This window comes from Myotis yumanensis, unplaced genomic scaffold (genome assembly GCF_028538775.1).
Source record: "Myotis yumanensis isolate MYYU_CA2020_CCGP unplaced genomic scaffold, mMyoYum1.0.hap1 SCAF_6, whole genome shotgun sequence".
Lineage (NCBI taxonomy): Eukaryota > Metazoa > Chordata > Mammalia > Chiroptera > Vespertilionidae > Myotis > Myotis yumanensis.
The window spans coordinates 1,493,401-1,511,579 of record NW_027223757.1 but is presented as its reverse complement, the minus strand read 5'-3'; the positions used below and the strand labels follow the sequence as shown (position 1 = coordinate 1,511,579).

The following is an 18,179-nucleotide window of genomic DNA, read 5'->3' as shown; positions in this document are numbered from 1 at the left end:
TTTTATCTTCTTCCTCCGTGTGTGTGTGCTTTCTTCAATTCCAGGAGCATATTTACAATATTCTTCCAGCTCTTTTGAGATTCCTGTCATTCCTGGGTCTATTTACATTGTTGAACTCGTGCTGAGATGGATCACCTTCTTCTCTAAAGCATAACCTCCAGCAGCTGGTCAGAGTAGAAAGCCATTGGCCAGGCGGGAGGTTCTTCGCACCCGTAATTTCACCAGGGAATGAGGAAAGCCTACAATACAAGTTCTCTGGGACTCTCCTAGTGCAGATTCCCATCTTTAGGCCGAAAGTCTTGTCCCTAAAAATAAATACGTTCCTACCTTTCCAACGGATGACAATTGTAATGTTGACCCCGCAGCATATTCCTACAGAGACTTCACAGCAAACATTTCCAGATTTCCTAATGGCCTTAATGATGGGACAGAATGATATGTGCAATATGCTTCATTGAGTCTCTTCTTTTTAAATGTATTTCAGTACTTCATGGATCGGTAAGAAATAGAGAAAAATTACTCTGATGGCGGACTTTATGGCAGGAGAATCCAGACAGGGGCCGAGTAGATTGAGCTTTCTGTATCCCTGGGCACATTCTCATGGAAGTTTTTTTTTTTCTTTAAAGAAATCGGAAAGCCGTGGTTTGGGGGGTCACTTCATCCAGGGGCCAATGCTACCTTGTCCGTGTTGTCAGGAAGAGCCCCATCGACTTAGACCGCGCAGCGCAAAGCTCCGTGCTGGTGGCGTCACGTCTGTGGAGCATGGTGCTGGTGGCAATCAGCAAAGATTATTTAACCAAATGGATATTAACCAGAGGACTACATGTTACTAAAAGCCTAGATATAAGCTTACTTTTGTAAATAAAAAACAAGTTTATCTCTATTGCAACAGTGCTGAATGTCTTCTTCCCGTCAATAACTGAATATATTTTCCCACCCAATGAAAGCAAAAAATACTCTAAGAACTAGTGCTGTAAATATGTTTACAAAAGTAAAACTGATCACATGCACACATGTATTTATTTCAGTATCTTGAGTAAGAGACATGTACCACGTTAATTTTATTGGAAATTTAAAGTGACAAAATGAGATGATCTTCATTAATTCATACATATGCAAACATCCTCAATACGCATGGTGCTCTGGGTGTTCATAGGTCATTTAGTTCAGCCACTTCAGAGTCGTTATCTGTTTCTTTTGGTCTTACATATTCTTTAATAAATTCCCAAAGGTTCCTTAAAATACATAAGAAATAAATATCTTAGATTAGCAAAAGGACATTAAGCATAAAAGAAAATTTCAACATAAGCATCTATTTTAGGATATGTTTACTCAAAAACACGAACTGAGTCTTTGCAACACTCCCCTTTCATTTCAGAGAATATTCCTGGCGTAGCTTTGGCCTAGAACCAGCAAAGATCCTCCACACGGGTGGATCCAGGAGAGGGTGGCGGCCGAGCAGATGGCATTTCCACTTTAGACCCATTTATTCTCCTTGCCGAGGCTCTGGCAGGAGCCGGCCCAGCTCTGTATTTGCATTTCTACACCTTCCTTCTCCTTTCAGGGCACCTACCATGTTGTGAAACCAGGGGCCACCTGTGTGGCTCACTCAGCACCTGCTCTAACGCCCTTTCCCCATGACTTTCTCTACCCCGTGACCTGGGAGTGAAATGTTCTATTATCTGGACTCCTTTGCAGCCAAGGATGGTCTGGGGCCGCGGTGCTGACCAATGAGACACGCGTAGAAGATGCCGGGAAGGGCTTTTCTTCCTCAGTGAAACAAGCCTCATGCTGAGAAGCTGTTGGGGACCAGGTGTAAGCTGGCAAGGTCCTTGCACCTGAAGGGACTAGCTAAGCTAGGACCCTTCCCCACACAGTTTTCCCAGACTTGTTTGGATGGCATTTATCAGTAGAATGAGAGCAACCTCTGTAGAATGAGAACAGCCTTTCATGGCTGACCAAGAAGTCTGTAACTATTTACTGAGATTTGCTGTACCGAGAATGTGTCCTTCTGCTCTGTCTCTCCCTTAGAGATTAAGAGGAACAAAGAATACACTCCTCTTGACAGACCTCCTATTCAGTGTCTTGTGTATAAAAAGCATTGTGTGGCTAATAAACTTGCTGCAGTTCCTCGTGAGCTGCAGTCCTCCCGATCCCGCTCTCCTGTCTTTCTTTCTTTTCTCAATTCCCACCTCCCTGCCTCAGCTCGGCTCAACCTGTCAGGCTGGCCCTGAGAAGCAGCTGTTTGCCATTGCCCTTCCTCTCCCTCGTCTTCCTCCAGGGCACGTGGACCCAGCGCCTGAGCAGCCACCCTGAGAGGCTCTGAGGAGAACTACACTCGAGGAAAACGCGGAAGAAAGATAGAAGAACTCGGTGTTTGATATCACGGAACCCAGCACACATCCGCGTTGCCTTTTGACTGTTGATACAAACATGCTCTTTCATATCTAAGTCACCAATGGTTTTCTGTTGCTCCCAGCCTTACCAAATTGTAAGATCTGAACCGTATTACAAACTCTAAGAACTTTAACTATATGAAGTCTCAACTTATGTGACAGATAATATAAACCAGCCATTTTATTTTTCAATTAAAAGCTTTAGAGCAGTGGTTCTCAACCTTCCTAATGCCGCGACCCTTTAATACAGTTCCTCATGTTGTGGTGACCCCCAATTTCATTGTTACAAACTGAACATAATTAAAGCATAGTGATTAATCACAAAAACAATATGTAATTATATATGTGTTTTCCGATGGTCTTAGGCGACCCCTGTGAAAGGGTCGTTCGACCCCCAAAGGGGTCGCGACCCACAGGTTGAGAACCACTGCTTTAGAGTAATGCATGTATAGAGTTTTTCGAAGATTTAATATCAATAAATACCATATAATTTGAGGAGGGAAAAGCCACCCACAGCCACAAGTCTCCCTAGCTTCCTGATCCCTGCCCATGAGAATCAACCCTTGATTCTTCAGCTTTTTTCAAAGTATTTATTTTTACATAGATGATAGATAGATAGATAGAGAGATAGAGATAGAGATAGAGATAGAGAGATATAGATGATAGATAGATGATTGATAGATAGATATAGATAGATGATAGATGATATAGATAGATGGATGATAGAGATATAAGATAGATTAGATAGATAGATGATAGATGATACATGATAGGTAGATAGATAGATAGATAGATAGAGATAGATAGATAGAAGAGAGAGATAGATAGATATAGATGATAGATAGATGATAGAAAGATGATAGATAGATGATTGATAGATATAGATGATAGATAGATAGATGATAGATATAGACAGATGATAGATGATATAGATAGATGGATGATAGAGATAGGTGATAGATTAGATAGATGATAGATGATACATGATAGATAGATAGATAGATAGATAGATAGATGATAGAGATAGATAGAGGAGAGAGAGAGAAAGAGAGAGACGTTTAAATCTTGGGCTAATCATTGCTAAGCATAGGAGGGGGTGTAACATTTCTATTGAAAGTTAAGATGCATGAATATAAACACTTCACAAGGACTGTCTAGTCTCATCTCATTTTAAACCCACGGTTTTGAGAACAACATGCGGCTGTGCCAGTGCTTCCTCACGGCTTCAGGACTTACAGCTGCTCCTCCCCACTCATCTCGCTCCTGCCCAGGAACTGCTTCACCTGGTTTTCAGCCGTCTGCCAAGAATTAGAAGTCATCTGGTCATGTATGCCGGCCACGGTAATGCATCCAAATAGATGCCACTTCTAGAATCGGGCATAACATTCTACTTCCATGTATAATGCACAGGGAGCTACATACACGAGAGAAACAGGGTTATCATCTATTAAGCAGAAAATCGTTAGCAGGCATTTGGGAAGGGTGTCCTGAGAGCTGTTTGAGGGGCCAGTGCATTATATTTCCTGTAACCAAATCAGCTCATTAAAAGTAATTATCAGGTGCGGGAGGGTTAGAGAAATAGTAAATTCTGACAGACAGATTCAACTATTTAGAAAGATTGTTTAATACATTAGCTTACACCTCTCTAATTTTGAGCTAATATCTACATAGTCAGCTATTCCTAGCATTACAGGAAGTTATCATTTAGAAAGCTAATGCATGTATTCTAATTTGATTTTTGACATAGTACAAGAAGGCACTAGAGAAAAAAATGGTTCTATTGAAAAGCATTGATTCACAAAAACTTACATCTATTTTCTTCTTTAAAATAATATTTGCTCTTTCCAACTTTATAGTTTCAGTCTGTAGGGGAAAATGATTATAAGAGAAAGATACCTGGTTAATAATATTTATTAAATAGTTTCCCCATTTATGGAACAAAATGTATTATGCTGTTATTCTGATTTCAAAAATACGAATTGCACACTACTTAAAACAGATGAACAAAAAAGCGTGACTGAGGATATGAAGTTAGACAGACAGATCCTGGTCCCTGGGCAATAAACTAGAAGAGGTGGAGACTGGTGTTGGAAAAGACCAGAGAATTTTAGGGAAATTTCAGAATAGAAGAGTCCCTCACTTTTCAGAACTAATAATATAATTTGTTAAGGTGACAGGATACAATATAAAAATACAAATATCAACAAGTCACATATATACTAGAAATAACTGATTATAAACTGTAACAGTTGCTAAAGTTTTCATATACAATAGTAACAGATTCAATAAAGTCACAAAAATAAACATAACAAAAAATATTTAAAAGCAATGCAGAAAATTAAATTAACATAAAATGATCCTTGATGGGAATGTTAACATTATAAAGCTGCCACTTGGTCCCTAATCCTATATAATAAAAGCCTAATATGCTAAGTGTCCAGTCGTCTGGTCATCCGTTCAACCAATCAAAGCATAATATGCTAATGATAGGCTAAGGCCGCTCAACTGCTCACTATGACGTGCACTGACCACCAGGGGGCAGACAGTTGACCAGTCAACCAGTCACTATGATGTGCACTGACCACCAGGAGGCAGATGCTCCGACCAGTAGGTTAGCTTGCTGCTGGGGTCCAGCTGATTGGGACTGAGCGAGATGGGCTGAACATGCCCTGGCCAACCTCCCGTGTCCCTCCCCTGTCCCGATCGTGCACCAGTGGGGTCCCTTGGCCCAGCCTGTGCCCTCTCGAAATCCGGGACCCCTTGGGGGATATCAGAGAGCTGGTTTCAGCCCGATCCAGCAGGCCAGGAAGAGGGACCCCACTGGTGCACGAATTAGTGCCCCGGACCTCTAGTGAATTTTTAAATTCATTGGAAACGCAGTCAAAATGCCAAGAGTACTATTATTGAGACTTAAAAATGTAGTTAACCCAATGAATTAAAATATCCAACATCATTGTGAACAAATAATGATGAGCGGGGGTCGTAAAGACTTGCTCTCCCAGATATCCAGCTTGGAAAGGATTGGCAATTACACCGGCGAGGCTGCACGGTATGTAATTAAGACCTCAGGCTGCGTTTAAATCCTCACACGACTACCTGCTCCCTGTGCCCCGAATCAAGTTACATAGCGTGTCTGTGCCCTGGTTTCCTCGCCGGGAAAGGAGGCTCATAGCAGCAGCTACCGCTTACTATCTCCACGGGCCGCTAACATGAAATGAAATGTATTTTTAAATGTTCGCAGCAGGATCTGGTGCATGGGTCATCGTTGGTCCATTCAGTTATTTTTCATTGGGTTAGAAACAATGTATTATTTGAATTTAGGAGCCAAGTATGAGTAACAAAAAAACTAATATAAGTTCATGATATGGAATCATTATAGGGCGTCTTCTATTTCATTGATTCAACCCATTTAAAGAGATGGCAATTATGAAAGGAAAGTTTATATGACTTTGGCATCATGTTTATAATATGTAAAGCTATAACTCTATTATTTTCAGTTTAAAAATTCAACTATAAATTAGTATCTGTTCTCAGGACATTATTTAGTTGTGTTTTTTGGGGTTTTTTTTGTTTGTTTGTTTGTTTTTTTAAAGAGAAGATTCTAAAGGAAAACACAGAAGGAAGTCTGAACATATGATTTTAAGAGAGAAAGGGACATCAAGTCAAGTCTGGACCACCACCACCTTCCCATAAACTTTATAATTCTGCTTAAAAGGAAGAAAAAGTGGTGTTGGCAAAATATATGTAACCATGTAACCACAATAAGAAAGAATAATCCCATGTCAATGATAAACTCCGTAACTAGAGGTTAAATTGAGTCCGATTCTGCCCAAATAAAAGTGAGGAGATAACACAGGCACCATAGCATTTTAAAACAGACTATAATGTACAATATATTATCGTTCAACAAAATTGACACAATCATTGTCAAAAACTGCTTTTAACTCAGTAGACTCCCTTCCAGTGGCCCTCCCTCACTCAGTCCCCTCTGCCCGCCGAACCGCACAACTAACTCCGTCTAACTCTGAGGCCAACATGTCGCAGCAGAAATTACAGGGGCTGGAGCCCCAACAGAATTAAGCTTGAACCCAACTTTGTCACCTCCACACGGTTCCATCGTGGGCGGGTCACCTGGCTGCTCTGAGCCGCACTTAAACCACTTGGGACACACTCGCCACTAAATGATGACCGTTCATTCCGTAACAAGAATTTTCTATACAAAACACTAAACTTTTCAACGGACCTGAAAGAGATTTGACCCTTAACCGAACTCTACAGAATTGTTTATCACCTTCATTTTGTTTTATTTGTGGGGTCTCTTAATTATTCTAAGCATTTCTTCATCATTGGCTACAAATGTCTATACATGTGAAACCTTAAGCAACCAGAACAACCAGAACAACCAGGACGATCAGAACGGCCAGGACGACCAGAATGGCCAGTCGCTATGAAGTGCACTACAGGGGATGGGGATGGCTGGCCAACCTCCCGCGGCCCCTCCTCCTGGCCGGCCCCATCCCTGATCGGCCCCCCCACCCCTATCTGGGGCAGGGCCGGCTGGCCAACCTCCTTCAGCCCCTCTCCCTGCCAGCCCAGCCCCGATTGGCCCTGACCGGGGCAGAGCCAGCTGGACCCCACCTGTGCACGAATTTGTGCACCAGGCCTCTAGCTTTTAAATAAAAATATATTTGCACCAAATTTTATGTAATTGTTTATCCTGTTGCAAATGAGATCACTTCACGTGGTTGCAATGGTCGGCAAGAGAAGGAACAATGCCAACAAGGAACTGGCATACCTCAATGCTCTTGACCCTGTTCTCGGTGATTTGTAAAACCCTACTGTGGACCAGGGTGGTTTTCATTTCTCGCTCCAGAGCCTGGATCTCATCCAGCTTCTGGAGTACTGCGCATCGCTTCCTCTCCACCTGGTCGGTCAGCGTGAGGTGCTCCTCCTCCTTGCTCACGTGTTTCTCAGAAGATTCTGGAGATATTTTTTAAAAGCCAAGCATTACTGTGTTCAGTATCATAGCCCTCAGTGATAATGGCATGCATTATTAACAACATTATGTCTTACATCGCTAATCTGTTATAGCTATAAAATATAATGTAGCCCAAACTCCAAGCACGCCAACAAAAATGATGGGATTGAGGGATGGGGTGTCGTCCTTTGATCCCTTCATGTACCAGTAAGTGTTTCTCAGGTGGCCACTGTGAGCAGCTAAGACCGAATGGGGAAAACACAGGGCGACTTAGCCAGAGGAGTGGGACTACATTGAGACTCGACAGACAGACAGGAGTTAAACAAGCGAAGGGGCGGGGGAGCTGGAGGAGCGGGATCCGGCACTTTCACTGAACAGGTTACCCCGTGGGGCGGGGCAGAGCACCAGGGCGTAACATCGAGAGGTGATGCTGGGAAAGGGGGAGGCCCATCTGAAAAGGCGTAGAACCTGCGTGAAGAAATCAGTGGAGGGCTTTTCAGTTGGAGAAAAACAACTGCCCCTGGGAAGACAGACAGACAGACAGAGAGCAGGTGAGGCATTGCCCTGGGAAGGACAAGGAGCAGGAAGACCAGGGACTCTGGCTGGAACCTCGAGGGTGAGTCTGCTCAGAGCTCGATGCAGGCAGGTCTGTGAGGGCCGTGGTCCCGTGTGAGTCACTGAGCGGCGTGTAACACACATGGAGGGAAAGGGCATCGGACGGAATCGGTGTAAACAGTGAAGAACCTCACGGAGCTGCTTTTGAGTAGTTACTCATGTTAAATGTGCATCTAATTTTATGGTAAATTTTAATATGTATGTAATGCATCAATATTTGTAAAATGTAATCCATTTGCCACAAACTGTGTGTTTTCCTCACAAGAAACAAGGACACAGAGAAGATGGATGGGCAGTGATCCCGCTGCCCCAGACTCTGTGCCTCCCGTGGTCGGTCCGCACGTTTCCTCCTCAATCACCTGAGGGGGAAGCACTACCTGCTCCGACTCACCAACTGAAACTCACAGCTGAGGCTCCTGAGGCCGAAATAACAAAGCTCGGAACCTGGACGGCCACAGCCACATCGCCGGGCCACAGCCTGGCCACGCTGCCAGCCCATATCACCGGGCCATGCTGCTGGGCCACATCACCAGGCCACGCTGCCGGGCCACACTGCCAGGCCACAGCCTGGCCACGCTGCCAGCCCATATCACCGGGCCATGCTGCCAGACCACACTGCCAGTCCACAGCCTAGCCACACTGCCGGCCCATATCACCGGGCCATGCTGCTGGGCCACATCACCAGGCCACGCTGCCGGGCCACATGGCCAGGCCACGATGCCACCACAGAGGCACCCTGGGAGGGGATCCCGGCAATGGGCAGAGATGGAGAATGTGTGTGCAAGGCAGAGAGCGTCTCCAGCATGGACAGCCTTAGAAACTCCTCGCAGTCTGGAAAGCTGACTTCTTTGAGCCGGGACTAAGAATGAGAAGGTTCTGGAAACCAGAATGGGCTGTCTTCATTGACGTGACCCTGACCACCACAGGAGACCGCGGCCCCTCCCAGGTCATCCCCACATGGCGGCTCTGATCGTGTATTAGACCCCGTCTGCAGGGGAGACCCCTTAGTCCTCCCGTCCTCCTGGGCCGGACCCCGAGTCTACATCAGGGTCCTCAGGATCCGCTCCCAGTGTCTCGTCAAAACCTGACCTGACTCTACACAAGGTCCCCACTTAGTCCCCGGGAAACCACACAGACCTGAGAGAGCAGGAAACAGTGGCCCGTGTTCCCTGTTTCCGGGGACAGGAGCCGACAGGCTGCCCAGACCACGGGCGCGGGGAGAGCGGTCCGCACCCTGACGAGGCTCTGGGGGCAACCACGCCGTGTCTAAAGGACCTCAGCGAAAACACTGCCAGCAGCCCGGCCGGCGGGCTCCGGGGCTGAGCGGCGACCTAGGAACCAGGTCACAGTTCAATTCCTGGTCAGGGCACATGTCTGGGTCGTGGGCTCGATCCCCAGCAGGGGGTGTGCAGGAGGCAGCCGATCCATGATTCTCTCATCACTGATGTTTCTATTTCTCTCTGGAATCAATAAAAAGATATTTTAAAAAACACTTCAATCAAATTAAACTCACTGTGTTTCTAAAGAACTTGATGGGAAAAATCCGTCAAATGTGATCATTTCTCTGAAAAAAAAAAATACCCTTTGCCACAACGAACGGCGGGAGGCCCCGGACAGCGGGCCAGGGTGGCAGCGCCGCACCCAGAGGCGGCGGAACGAGCGTGAGAAGAACGTCGGGGACTTGCCTGCCTTCTTCTGCGCGCGTCGCAGCCGCCGCCGCTCCTCCGCCAGCTCGCTCCTGAGCCTGAGAGTGAGGACAGCACAGCCAGGTCAGAGCCCCCTGCCTTCCTCCTCTCGTCTATTTTCTGTCTTTTTGAAAATTGAGAAATAAAAACTAATCTTTGCAACAAAAAGGGTCGTTAGAAGGTGTCTGTAGAGCGAGAGCTGGGGTCGGTGCAGTTGAAGACACCGAAGCACTATCCCGCCGCGACTGCCCAGCCGCCACGTGGGCGCCAGTGAGAGTGGGACCAGTTATTTACCGCCGTGTTTACCGGTATTATTTTACGACTTGAATTCCTCAAAAACAAGGAGGCACAAACCTAGCATTTTAGATTCTGGGGCAAACACGTCAAGAGCCACGGAGAGGTCTCCCTGAGGCTGGAATGAGATTTCACCTCCCTCACCACCACAGCAGCTGACAAATCTACTCTATTTCAACTAAAAATAAAAGACAGGAGATTCAACCTGCTTCTCACCTCTATCATTGTCATTTCGGGATGTTTCTCCCCCACAGGCGGGCGCTCTGGGAGGGCTCCAGCGACCCCCGTGCCTCCTCACTGGGCACAGCCCCTCTCCCGGGCCCTGGTTTGCGAGCCTGGGGCTCAGGGCTCCGTGCTCCGCCCCCCCCACCGCCTGGCCCTCCCAGCTGAGCAGAGGGCGACATGGCGACATGACCTCCTGGCACCTGACGCTGGCTTTCTGTTCTCAGGGATTTCCACTTTTCCGAAGGCTGTCGTCTCCCAGTCACGGAAGCTACGGTTTGTTGAGTTTTTGTCTTTGTTTCTTGTTTTGTTTTCTTGAGGATATTCTGGGGGTGTCAGATTTGCCTAATTTTTTTTAATCGTTTACAAGTCATTTCCTCCAGAAAGACTAGTACCCAAGAGGTTAAGGGGAGGGTTTAGGTTAAAGACACAATCAGGGCGTCCATCAAGGGTGCGCTGGCTTTGCAGCTCCCACCCATCAAAGGAAGTCCTCGGGGATCCCCAGAGGAGACGTGAGAACTGCAGCGACACCCCCTCCCAGAGCAAGGCCAGGCCTTCGAGGTCCTGGGCCCACAGGGCGGTGTGTGAAGAGGCGGGGGACGGGCATGCGGGGAAAGGCCGCACCTCACCAGGGGATGCAGGAAGGACGCAACATACCCGTGTCACACACTAAACACTGTAAATGGTGAGAGTAACATACATGTGTCACGTACTGTAAACACTGCAAACGGTGAGAGTAACATATGCATGTCATGAGCTGTAAACACCATAAACGGTGAGAGTAACATACGCATGTCACACGCTGTAAGCACCGTAAATGGTGAGAGTAACATACGCATGTCACACACTGTAAACCCTGTAAACAGTGAGAGTAACATACATGTGTCACGTACTGTAAACACTGCAAACGGTGAGAGTAACATATGCATGTCATGAGCTGTAAACACCATAAACGGTGAGAGTAACATACGCGTGTCACACACTGTAAACACTGTAAACGGCGAGAGCAGAAGCGGGGAGTGAGGCGGTGACCTCACCTGTCGTTGTGCTCCAGGGCCGCGTTGGTGGCCGCCACGAGTGCCCTCAGCTCCTCCCGGGCCCGGGTGACATCCGCCGTCTTCACCGAGCTCCTCACCAGCCCTTTGGCCTCCTCCAGCAGAGTCTGTGTGGACACACAGGAGGGGGGTCCCTTGTCTGGCTAGTCCAGTGCAACCAGGCTGTCCTGAGCCCAGACATCAATTCACGTGAAAATCGGCCCGGCCGGCGGGGCTCAGTGGTGAGCGTCGACCTAGGAACCAGGAGGCCACTGGTTGGATTCCCGGTCAGGGCACAGGCCCGGGTTGCAGGTCCATCCCCGATAGGGGGCGTGCAGGAGGCAGCCGATCCATGATTCTCTCTCATCATGGATGTTTCTGTCTCTCTCCTCTCCCTTCCTCTCTGAAATCCATTTTTAACAGATATTTAAATTCCAGTGACAATGGTACGTGGGGAGGACTGGGGTGTGGGGAAACACGAGACGGGACAGCTAGCCCCGTGAAGATCCGGAAAACACACTTCTCGCTGTTTTCAGGTTTTCGTTTACAGGAAATGTTTTACAGGGCGGGTTTCCTGCTGGTGTGCGCGGGGAGGAAGTGCTGGTCGATGCTTCAGGCAGGCCCAGCCCCCGTCCCAGCAGCGTCGGGGCCTCCCTCACACCCTGCAGTGACATGCTTGCTGGTCGTCACCGACAGCTCTCGTGACGGCCACGGCCTCTCCCAGAAGGGGAGCCGTCAGAATTTCCCTCCAAAGCCCAGGCCCATGTGCCAGAGGCTCTGCTTCAGGCCCGGGCAGCAGAGGTACCCAGGGCCCTCACTGCCACCCTATTCATGGGGCAGAGGCTTGGTCAGAAGCAGGGCAGACGCAGTGGCAGGACCCCATCCCTCCCTCCCTCCCAGCCCCGTGCCCGTCTTGTGAATCAGGTTGTCCCAGAAGCATGGCCGCTGCCCTGGCCCAGCTCGAGAGCAGACATTGTGCCCAGGGAGAGGGGATGGCTGTGCGCCCCACCCCACCCCTGCCCCTCACCATGAGCAGAAGGTGAAAAGTGAATTCTTTACCCATAATGCCCTTCAGCTAGTCCAAGGTGTCGCTATTCTAAATTATGTAGGCACAGCCCTAGCTGGTTGTCTCAGTGGATAGACCATCGGCCTGAGGACTGAAGGATCCTGGGTTCGATTCCAGACACATGCCTGGGATGCAGGCTTGATCTCCAGTAGGGGGCATGCAGGAGCTAATCCATGATTCTCTCTCATCATTGATGTTTCTCTCTCTCCCTCTCTGAAATCAATTATATATATATATATATATTTTAATGGTTTAGATGATGTAGGCATGAATGGGTCTTCTTGGGTTCCAGATGTTTCTGCTGCTGGTGAATGAGGAAGTACAGGCCCTGCGAGGCCCCTGCGTGAGGAGGTACCTGGTACTGGTCCGTGGGCTGCGCGCTCAGCAGGATGGCCATGTAGAGCTCGTATTCATCCTGCACGGGGAGAGAGAGGGGCTGCGGAGATGTGCTCTGAGCCAACAGCACAATGGGGGATTTTGCAGGTACAAGTAACGTGAAGGTTAAGGATGTCAGTTGGGATCACTGTAAAAAATACAAAATATTTCAGCGTTCTACTAAACAAGACACACGTTAAAGGCAGCCTATCCGAGTGTGAGCCATCGGTCCCCTCGGGATAGTGCCATAAACTGCCGGACAGGTCTCCACACGGCACCTCCGGCCACACGGACGCCCCTGGGTGGGTCCGGGGATGTGCCCTGCCGGGGCGGCCACAGATGGCCGCGTGTAGATATTCAGTGCCACTCGGAACCGGAGACCGCGGCTGTGGGCACCATCCAACCTCAGCTCGGCTTCACCCCCGAGGGTACACTCACCCCCGAGGGCACACTCACCCCCCCCGAGGGCACACTCACCCCCGAGGAGGGCACATTTACCCCCGAGGGCACACTCACCCCCCCCCCGAGGGCACACTCACCCCGGAGGGCACACTCACCTCGAGGGCACACTCACCCCCCAGGGCACCCTCACCCCCGAGGGCACACTCATCCCGAGGGCACACTCACCCTGAGGGTACACTCACCCCCGAGGGCACACGCACCCCCGAGGGCACCCTCACCCCCGAGGAGGGCACATTTACCCCCGAGGGCACACTCACCCCCCCCCCGAGGGCACACTCACCCCCGAGGGCACACTCACCTCGAGGGCACACTCACCCCCGAGGGCACCCTCACCCCCGAGGGCACACTCATCCCGAGGGCACACTCACCCTGAGGGTACACTCACCCCCGAGGGCACACGCACCCCCGAGGGCACCCTCACCCCCGAGGGCACCCTCACCCCCGAGGGTACACTCACCCCCGAGGGCACCCTCACCCCCGAGGGCACACTCACCCCCGAGGGCACACGCACCCCCGAGGGCACCCTCACCCCCGAGGGCACACTCACCCCCGAGGGCACACGCACCCCCCGAGGGCACACTCACCCCCGAGGGCACACTCACCCCCGAGGGCACACGCACCCCCGAGGGTACACGCACCCCCGAGGGCACACTCACCCCCGAGGGCACCCTCACCCCCGAGGGCACACTCACCCCCGAGGGCACACTCACCCTGGAGGGTACACTCACCCTGGAGGGCACACTCACCCCGAGGGCACACTCACCCCAGGGCACACTCACCCCGGAGGGCACACTCACCCCCGAGGGCACCCTCACCCTGAGGGCACACTCACCCTGAGGGCACACTCACCCCGGAGGGCACACTCACTCCCGAGGGCACCCTCACCCCCGAGGGCACCCTCACCCCGGAGGGCACCCTCAGGGACCCAAAAGCTTCCTCTCGGAGGGTCCAGGAACGTTACCGGCAGCACTAAGGGGGCTCAGGGGGCGCATGTCCTTGCTCACAGGCACATGGGATGGGAACGCGTCAGGGGAAGACCGGCTCGGGGCTCGGGGCGGAGCTGGCGGGCACTGATTCCAGGGCCGTTAAGACGGAGGGGCTGCGGTGCCCCGGGAGGCGGGACGTGTGCTGCTCACCTTCACTTCCTTCAAGATGCCGCCGAACAGCAAGGAGCTGCTGCACACGTCCTCAAAGGCGTCGCTGAAGACCTGCAGCCTGTGGAGCTCCTGCGGGTCGCACGCGCACGCCTTCCGGAGCTCCTGGGGGACGGGGCGCTCAGGCCCTCTGCTCGCCTCCGACCGCCTTCCCACCGCCTTCCCAACCATCCCGCTCAGGCCCTCTGCTCCCCCCCTGACCATCCCGCTCAGGCCCTCCTGCTCCCCTTCCTGACCATCCCGCTCAGGCCCTCTGCTCCCCCCACCCCCCACCGGGCCCTCTGCTCCCCCCACCCCCCACCAGGCCCTCTGCTCCCCCCACCCCCACCAGGCCCTCTGCTCCCCCCACCCCCACCAGGCCCTCTGCTCCCCCCACCCCCACCAGGCCCTCTGCTCCCCCCCTGACCATCCCGCTCAGGCCCTCTGCTCCCCCCTGACCATCCCGCTCAGGCCCTCCTGCTCCCCTTCCCAACCATCCCGCTCAGGCCCTCTGCTCCCCCCCTGACCATCCCGCTCAGGCCCTCCTGCTCCCCTTCCTGACCATCCCGCTCAGGCCCTCTGCTCCCCCCACCCCCCACCGGGCCCTCTGCTCCCCCCACCCCCACCAGGCCCTCTGCTCCCCCCCTGACCATCCCGCTCAGGCCCTCTGCTCCCGCCCCTGACCATCCCGCTCAGGCCCTCTGCTCCCCCCACCCCCCACCAGGCCTGGCGCTGAGGAGTCAGAGCTGGGGGCTTCCATCAGAGGGTGACTGAAAGCTCCCATGTTCAAGGATCAGCCAGGGACACACCCCTGTGCACCTGACGCCCTCTAACCAGAGCTGAGAACCTTCGGTTACCTGCTCACCCTCTCTGTCACCATCTCACCCTGCCTGGCACCATCTCACCCTGCCTGTCAGTCACCATCTCACCCTGCCTGTCAGTCACCATCTCACCCTACCTGTCAGTCACCATCTTAGCCTGCCTGTCAGTCACCATCTCACCCTGCCTGTCAATCACCATCTCACCCTGCCTGTCAATCACCATCTCACCCTGCCTGTCAGTCACCATCTCACCCTGCCTGTCAATCACCATCTCACCCTGCCTGTCAGTCACCATCTCACCCTGCCTGTCAGTCACCATCTCACCCTGCCTGTCAGTCACCCTGCCTGCCTGTCAGTCACCATCTCAGCCTGCCTGTCAGTCACCATCTCACCCTGCCTGTCACCATCTACATCCCAGTGATGTTCTCTGTAACGGGCGGCTGTCACATTCTGCCTGGGGATGTATGGAGGTGTCGGAGGGTGTGTCCCTCTCAGCATGAGACCCGGGCGCCGGGCGCCTGTGCCCACAGCACCCCCTTACCTGCTCCAACTTCTTCTCGAGGCGCAGCGCCGCCTTGGCCCCCGTGAAGTCGCTCTCCAGGAGGTCCTGCGTGGCCAGCACTTTCCTCTGGAAATGCAGGAACTTCTCGTACTTGTCCGCCTTGGTCAGGCCCGCGAGGTGGGAGGTGACATAGCAGTATTCGTCCCTGCCCGCGGGCGAGAGCACGCACTGCCGGCTGGACCGCGCGGCCTTGAGCTTCAGCACCTTCACCTCCGGCCACGTGAGCTCCTCTCTCCTGCGCTGCGGGGGAGAGCCCCCGGCCCCCCCACTCGGCTGCAGGGCGACATCCCCCTCGGAGGGGGGCGGCGCCGGTGCCGGGGGGTGCAGGTAGCGGAACAGCGGCGTGCCCGGGGCCTCGCTGGGGCGCAGCGCCGTGTTGATGGTGAAATGGGCCAGCGCGTCCTTCATCGTGGCCACCTTCTTCTCCGACGGCTTCGCCGGGCGTCTCCTCGCCGCAGGCGGGTAGGCATTGCGCCAGTGATGGACGATCTTCTCGGGGGGCCTGTAGAGGTTGTTGGGGTTCAGGTGCCCCGTGGTGTGGAGGGAGATGTCCTGAAGGTAGCCTTTCTCGAGTCTTCGCAGCAGTTTCCTGACGTCCCACAGCGCGTCCACAGCTGAGGCCGCGCGGTGTGTCCACGGCCGGCGGACTGCACAGGGAAGACGGGACCTCATGCCACTCGCTCCCGGGACCATCGGGCAGCCACGCGGCGGCCCCACGGACGCACCGTTCCCGGAGGAGGAGCGCAGGGACCGAGAGGAAAACATTAAACCCGCTCGTCAGACCAGCTCTGCCCAGAAGCAACGGCCCAGAACCAGGACCCAGGGGTTCTCCCAACACGTAGCGGGGTCCCAGGAAGGAGGCCGAGTGACAGCTCCCACGGCCGTCTGACGAGTGAGCCACACACAGGTGCCCCGTGGCAGCAGCTGCAGGTCCGGACAGAACGGCGGCCTGGAGGGGCTGGGTCTCGGCTCGGGCAGCACCGGGCTATGGTGGGGGCATGGCGGGGTTCTGGAGGCTTTGGGGGAACGGTGCATTCAGGCTCCCCGGTTGCTGACATCCCCCAGTTCCTGCTGTTGTAGGACCGGCTCGCCCCACGCCCGCTGAGGGTGGGGGTGACTGAGCTCTGGGGGAACCCCTTCTCCAGACTCAGGGCCCCTCCGCCTCAAAGCCAGCGGCCCTGCCCTCACTTCCCACGCCCCTGCTTCCAAGGACAGGCACACACACACACACACACACACACACACATCCAAGTGGTGTCCTCTGCGCGTTGCTGGGAGGTTTTCTGGTTTTCTGTGTTGGCACCTCACCCGCAGGCCCACCCCGAACCCCGGGGCCCCGGAGCTGAGCTGCTGCCCCAGGAAGGTCCTCATTCCCCACTCGGGGCTCAGAGACGCGGGCTTCCCGGGCAACCCACCATCACACACATCCCCGAGCGGCCGAAGCGCTCAGCCCACTCACTCTCAGAGTCCGAGTCCTTGGCCATCCTGCTCCCCACTGGCTCCCGGCGGGGCTGCCGTTACCGAGGAGACCGACAAACATTCTGAGTCCTTCCCCCTCCAGGTCCTCTGCTGCCAGGCAACCCGACACGCAGCCCCAGGGACTCTCCCCCTCGGACCCTCCCGCTCTCAGGCCTCTCGCCTTCCTCAGGGAGTACTAGGTCTGCTTGCTTGTTTTAGCTTCAAAAGAAAACTCTTTATATAATTTGAGAAAACATCCAAATACCCTGGCACTTTCTTTTCTTTTTTCATTGTTTTATTGCTTAAAGTATTACAAAGGGTATTACATATGTGTCCTTCCCGCCCCCCCACCCCTCCCCACCCTTGACAATATATTTTTGTTGATTTCTGAGAGGAAGGGAGAGGGAGAGACAGAAACACCAGTGAGGGGAGAGAATCATGGATCGGCTGCCTCCCGCATGCCCCCCACTGGGGATGGAGCCCGAAACTGGGGGGGGGCGGGGTTGGTGGACAGAGGAAGCCCTGCTCTTCCTGGGCTGCCTGCATCTGGGGGGAAAGCTCAGCATCTCTGGTTTCCTCTTTGAAAACTAACCTACCCGTTCCCCCCGCAGAGGGCGCTGGAGGACAGCCCGCGGGATCCGCCTGGGAGCCCAGCAGCCACAGGCGGGCTCAGGCCCTGGGAGGGAGGACTGTCCCCCATGCCAGGCGCGCTGGGGAGGCTGCGGTACCTGCATCTTCTTGTATTTTTGTGGGCGCAGGTGGGACTCTGCCCGTGGAAGCGCTTACAGGCCGAGCCGGGAGGGGGGGGCGGCGCCCCATGGCTCACAGGGCTCCGTGGAGGTGGTCTCAGGGGACAGGTACGTAAAGCGCCCTTCCTCTCTGGTGCTGATGCGTGAGGGCCCAGCTACAGCATGAAGTTGACAGGAAAATGCCCGGTTGCACCAGTTGCATCGGGGCTAAGTCTCCAACCCCCTGTTCACGGAAAGCGAAGATCACGTGGGGCCCCCAGTCCTGGGACGCACGGCTGGAGACGAGCCTCTGCTCCCAGCTGCCCGGTGCGGGCGAGTCTCCCAGGCGG

The 18,179-nt window shown here is 53.1% G+C and overlaps 1 protein-coding gene across 4 annotated transcripts; it reads right to left on the bottom strand.

Moving 5' to 3' along the window:
- Positions 1 to 1,053: 1,053 nt before the first annotated feature.
- CUNH6orf118 (chromosome unknown C6orf118 homolog) lies at positions 1,054 to 17,139 on the bottom strand. Of its 4 annotated transcripts, none has more exons than XM_070419160.1 (10): positions 17,103 to 17,139; positions 15,623 to 16,290; positions 14,264 to 14,386; positions 12,646 to 12,726; positions 11,228 to 11,352; positions 9,675 to 9,733; positions 7,192 to 7,376; positions 4,206 to 4,259; positions 3,633 to 3,694; positions 1,054 to 1,235 (listed from the first exon to the last, which is right to left on the bottom strand). In XM_070419160.1, exons 1-10 carry the CDS (start codon positions 17,125 to 17,127, stop codon positions 1,151 to 1,153), a joined length of 1,467 nt encoding a protein of 488 aa, XP_070275261.1. In that variant the 5' UTR covers positions 17,128 to 17,139; the 3' UTR covers positions 1,054 to 1,150. The 4 variants fall into 4 exon arrangements, 2 of the variants coding, with proteins under 2 accessions (XP_070275261.1, XP_070275262.1); XM_070419161.1 differs by having other exon boundaries at positions 12,646 to 12,705; XR_011471903.1 differs by having other exon boundaries at positions 1,167 to 1,235; positions 3,680 to 3,810.
- Between the last annotated feature and the right edge of the window lie 1,040 nt (positions 17,140 to 18,179).

What these genes read in the sequence shown, in the direction of transcription:
- CUNH6orf118 (XM_070419160.1), bottom strand. Translation starts at nt 17,127, where the DNA reads ATGGCCAAGGACTCGGACTCTGAGA. An exon ending in CAAGGACTCGGACTCTGAGA is followed by an intron (nt 16,291 to 17,102) that starts GTGAGTGGGCTG and finishes TTCCCTGTGCAG; the next exon opens with TCCGCCGGCCGTGGACACAC. An exon ending in TCGAGAAGAAGTTGGAGCAG is followed by an intron (nt 14,387 to 15,622) that starts GTAAGGGGGTGC and finishes CCCGTCCCCCAG; the next exon opens with GAGCTCCGGAAGGCGTGCGC.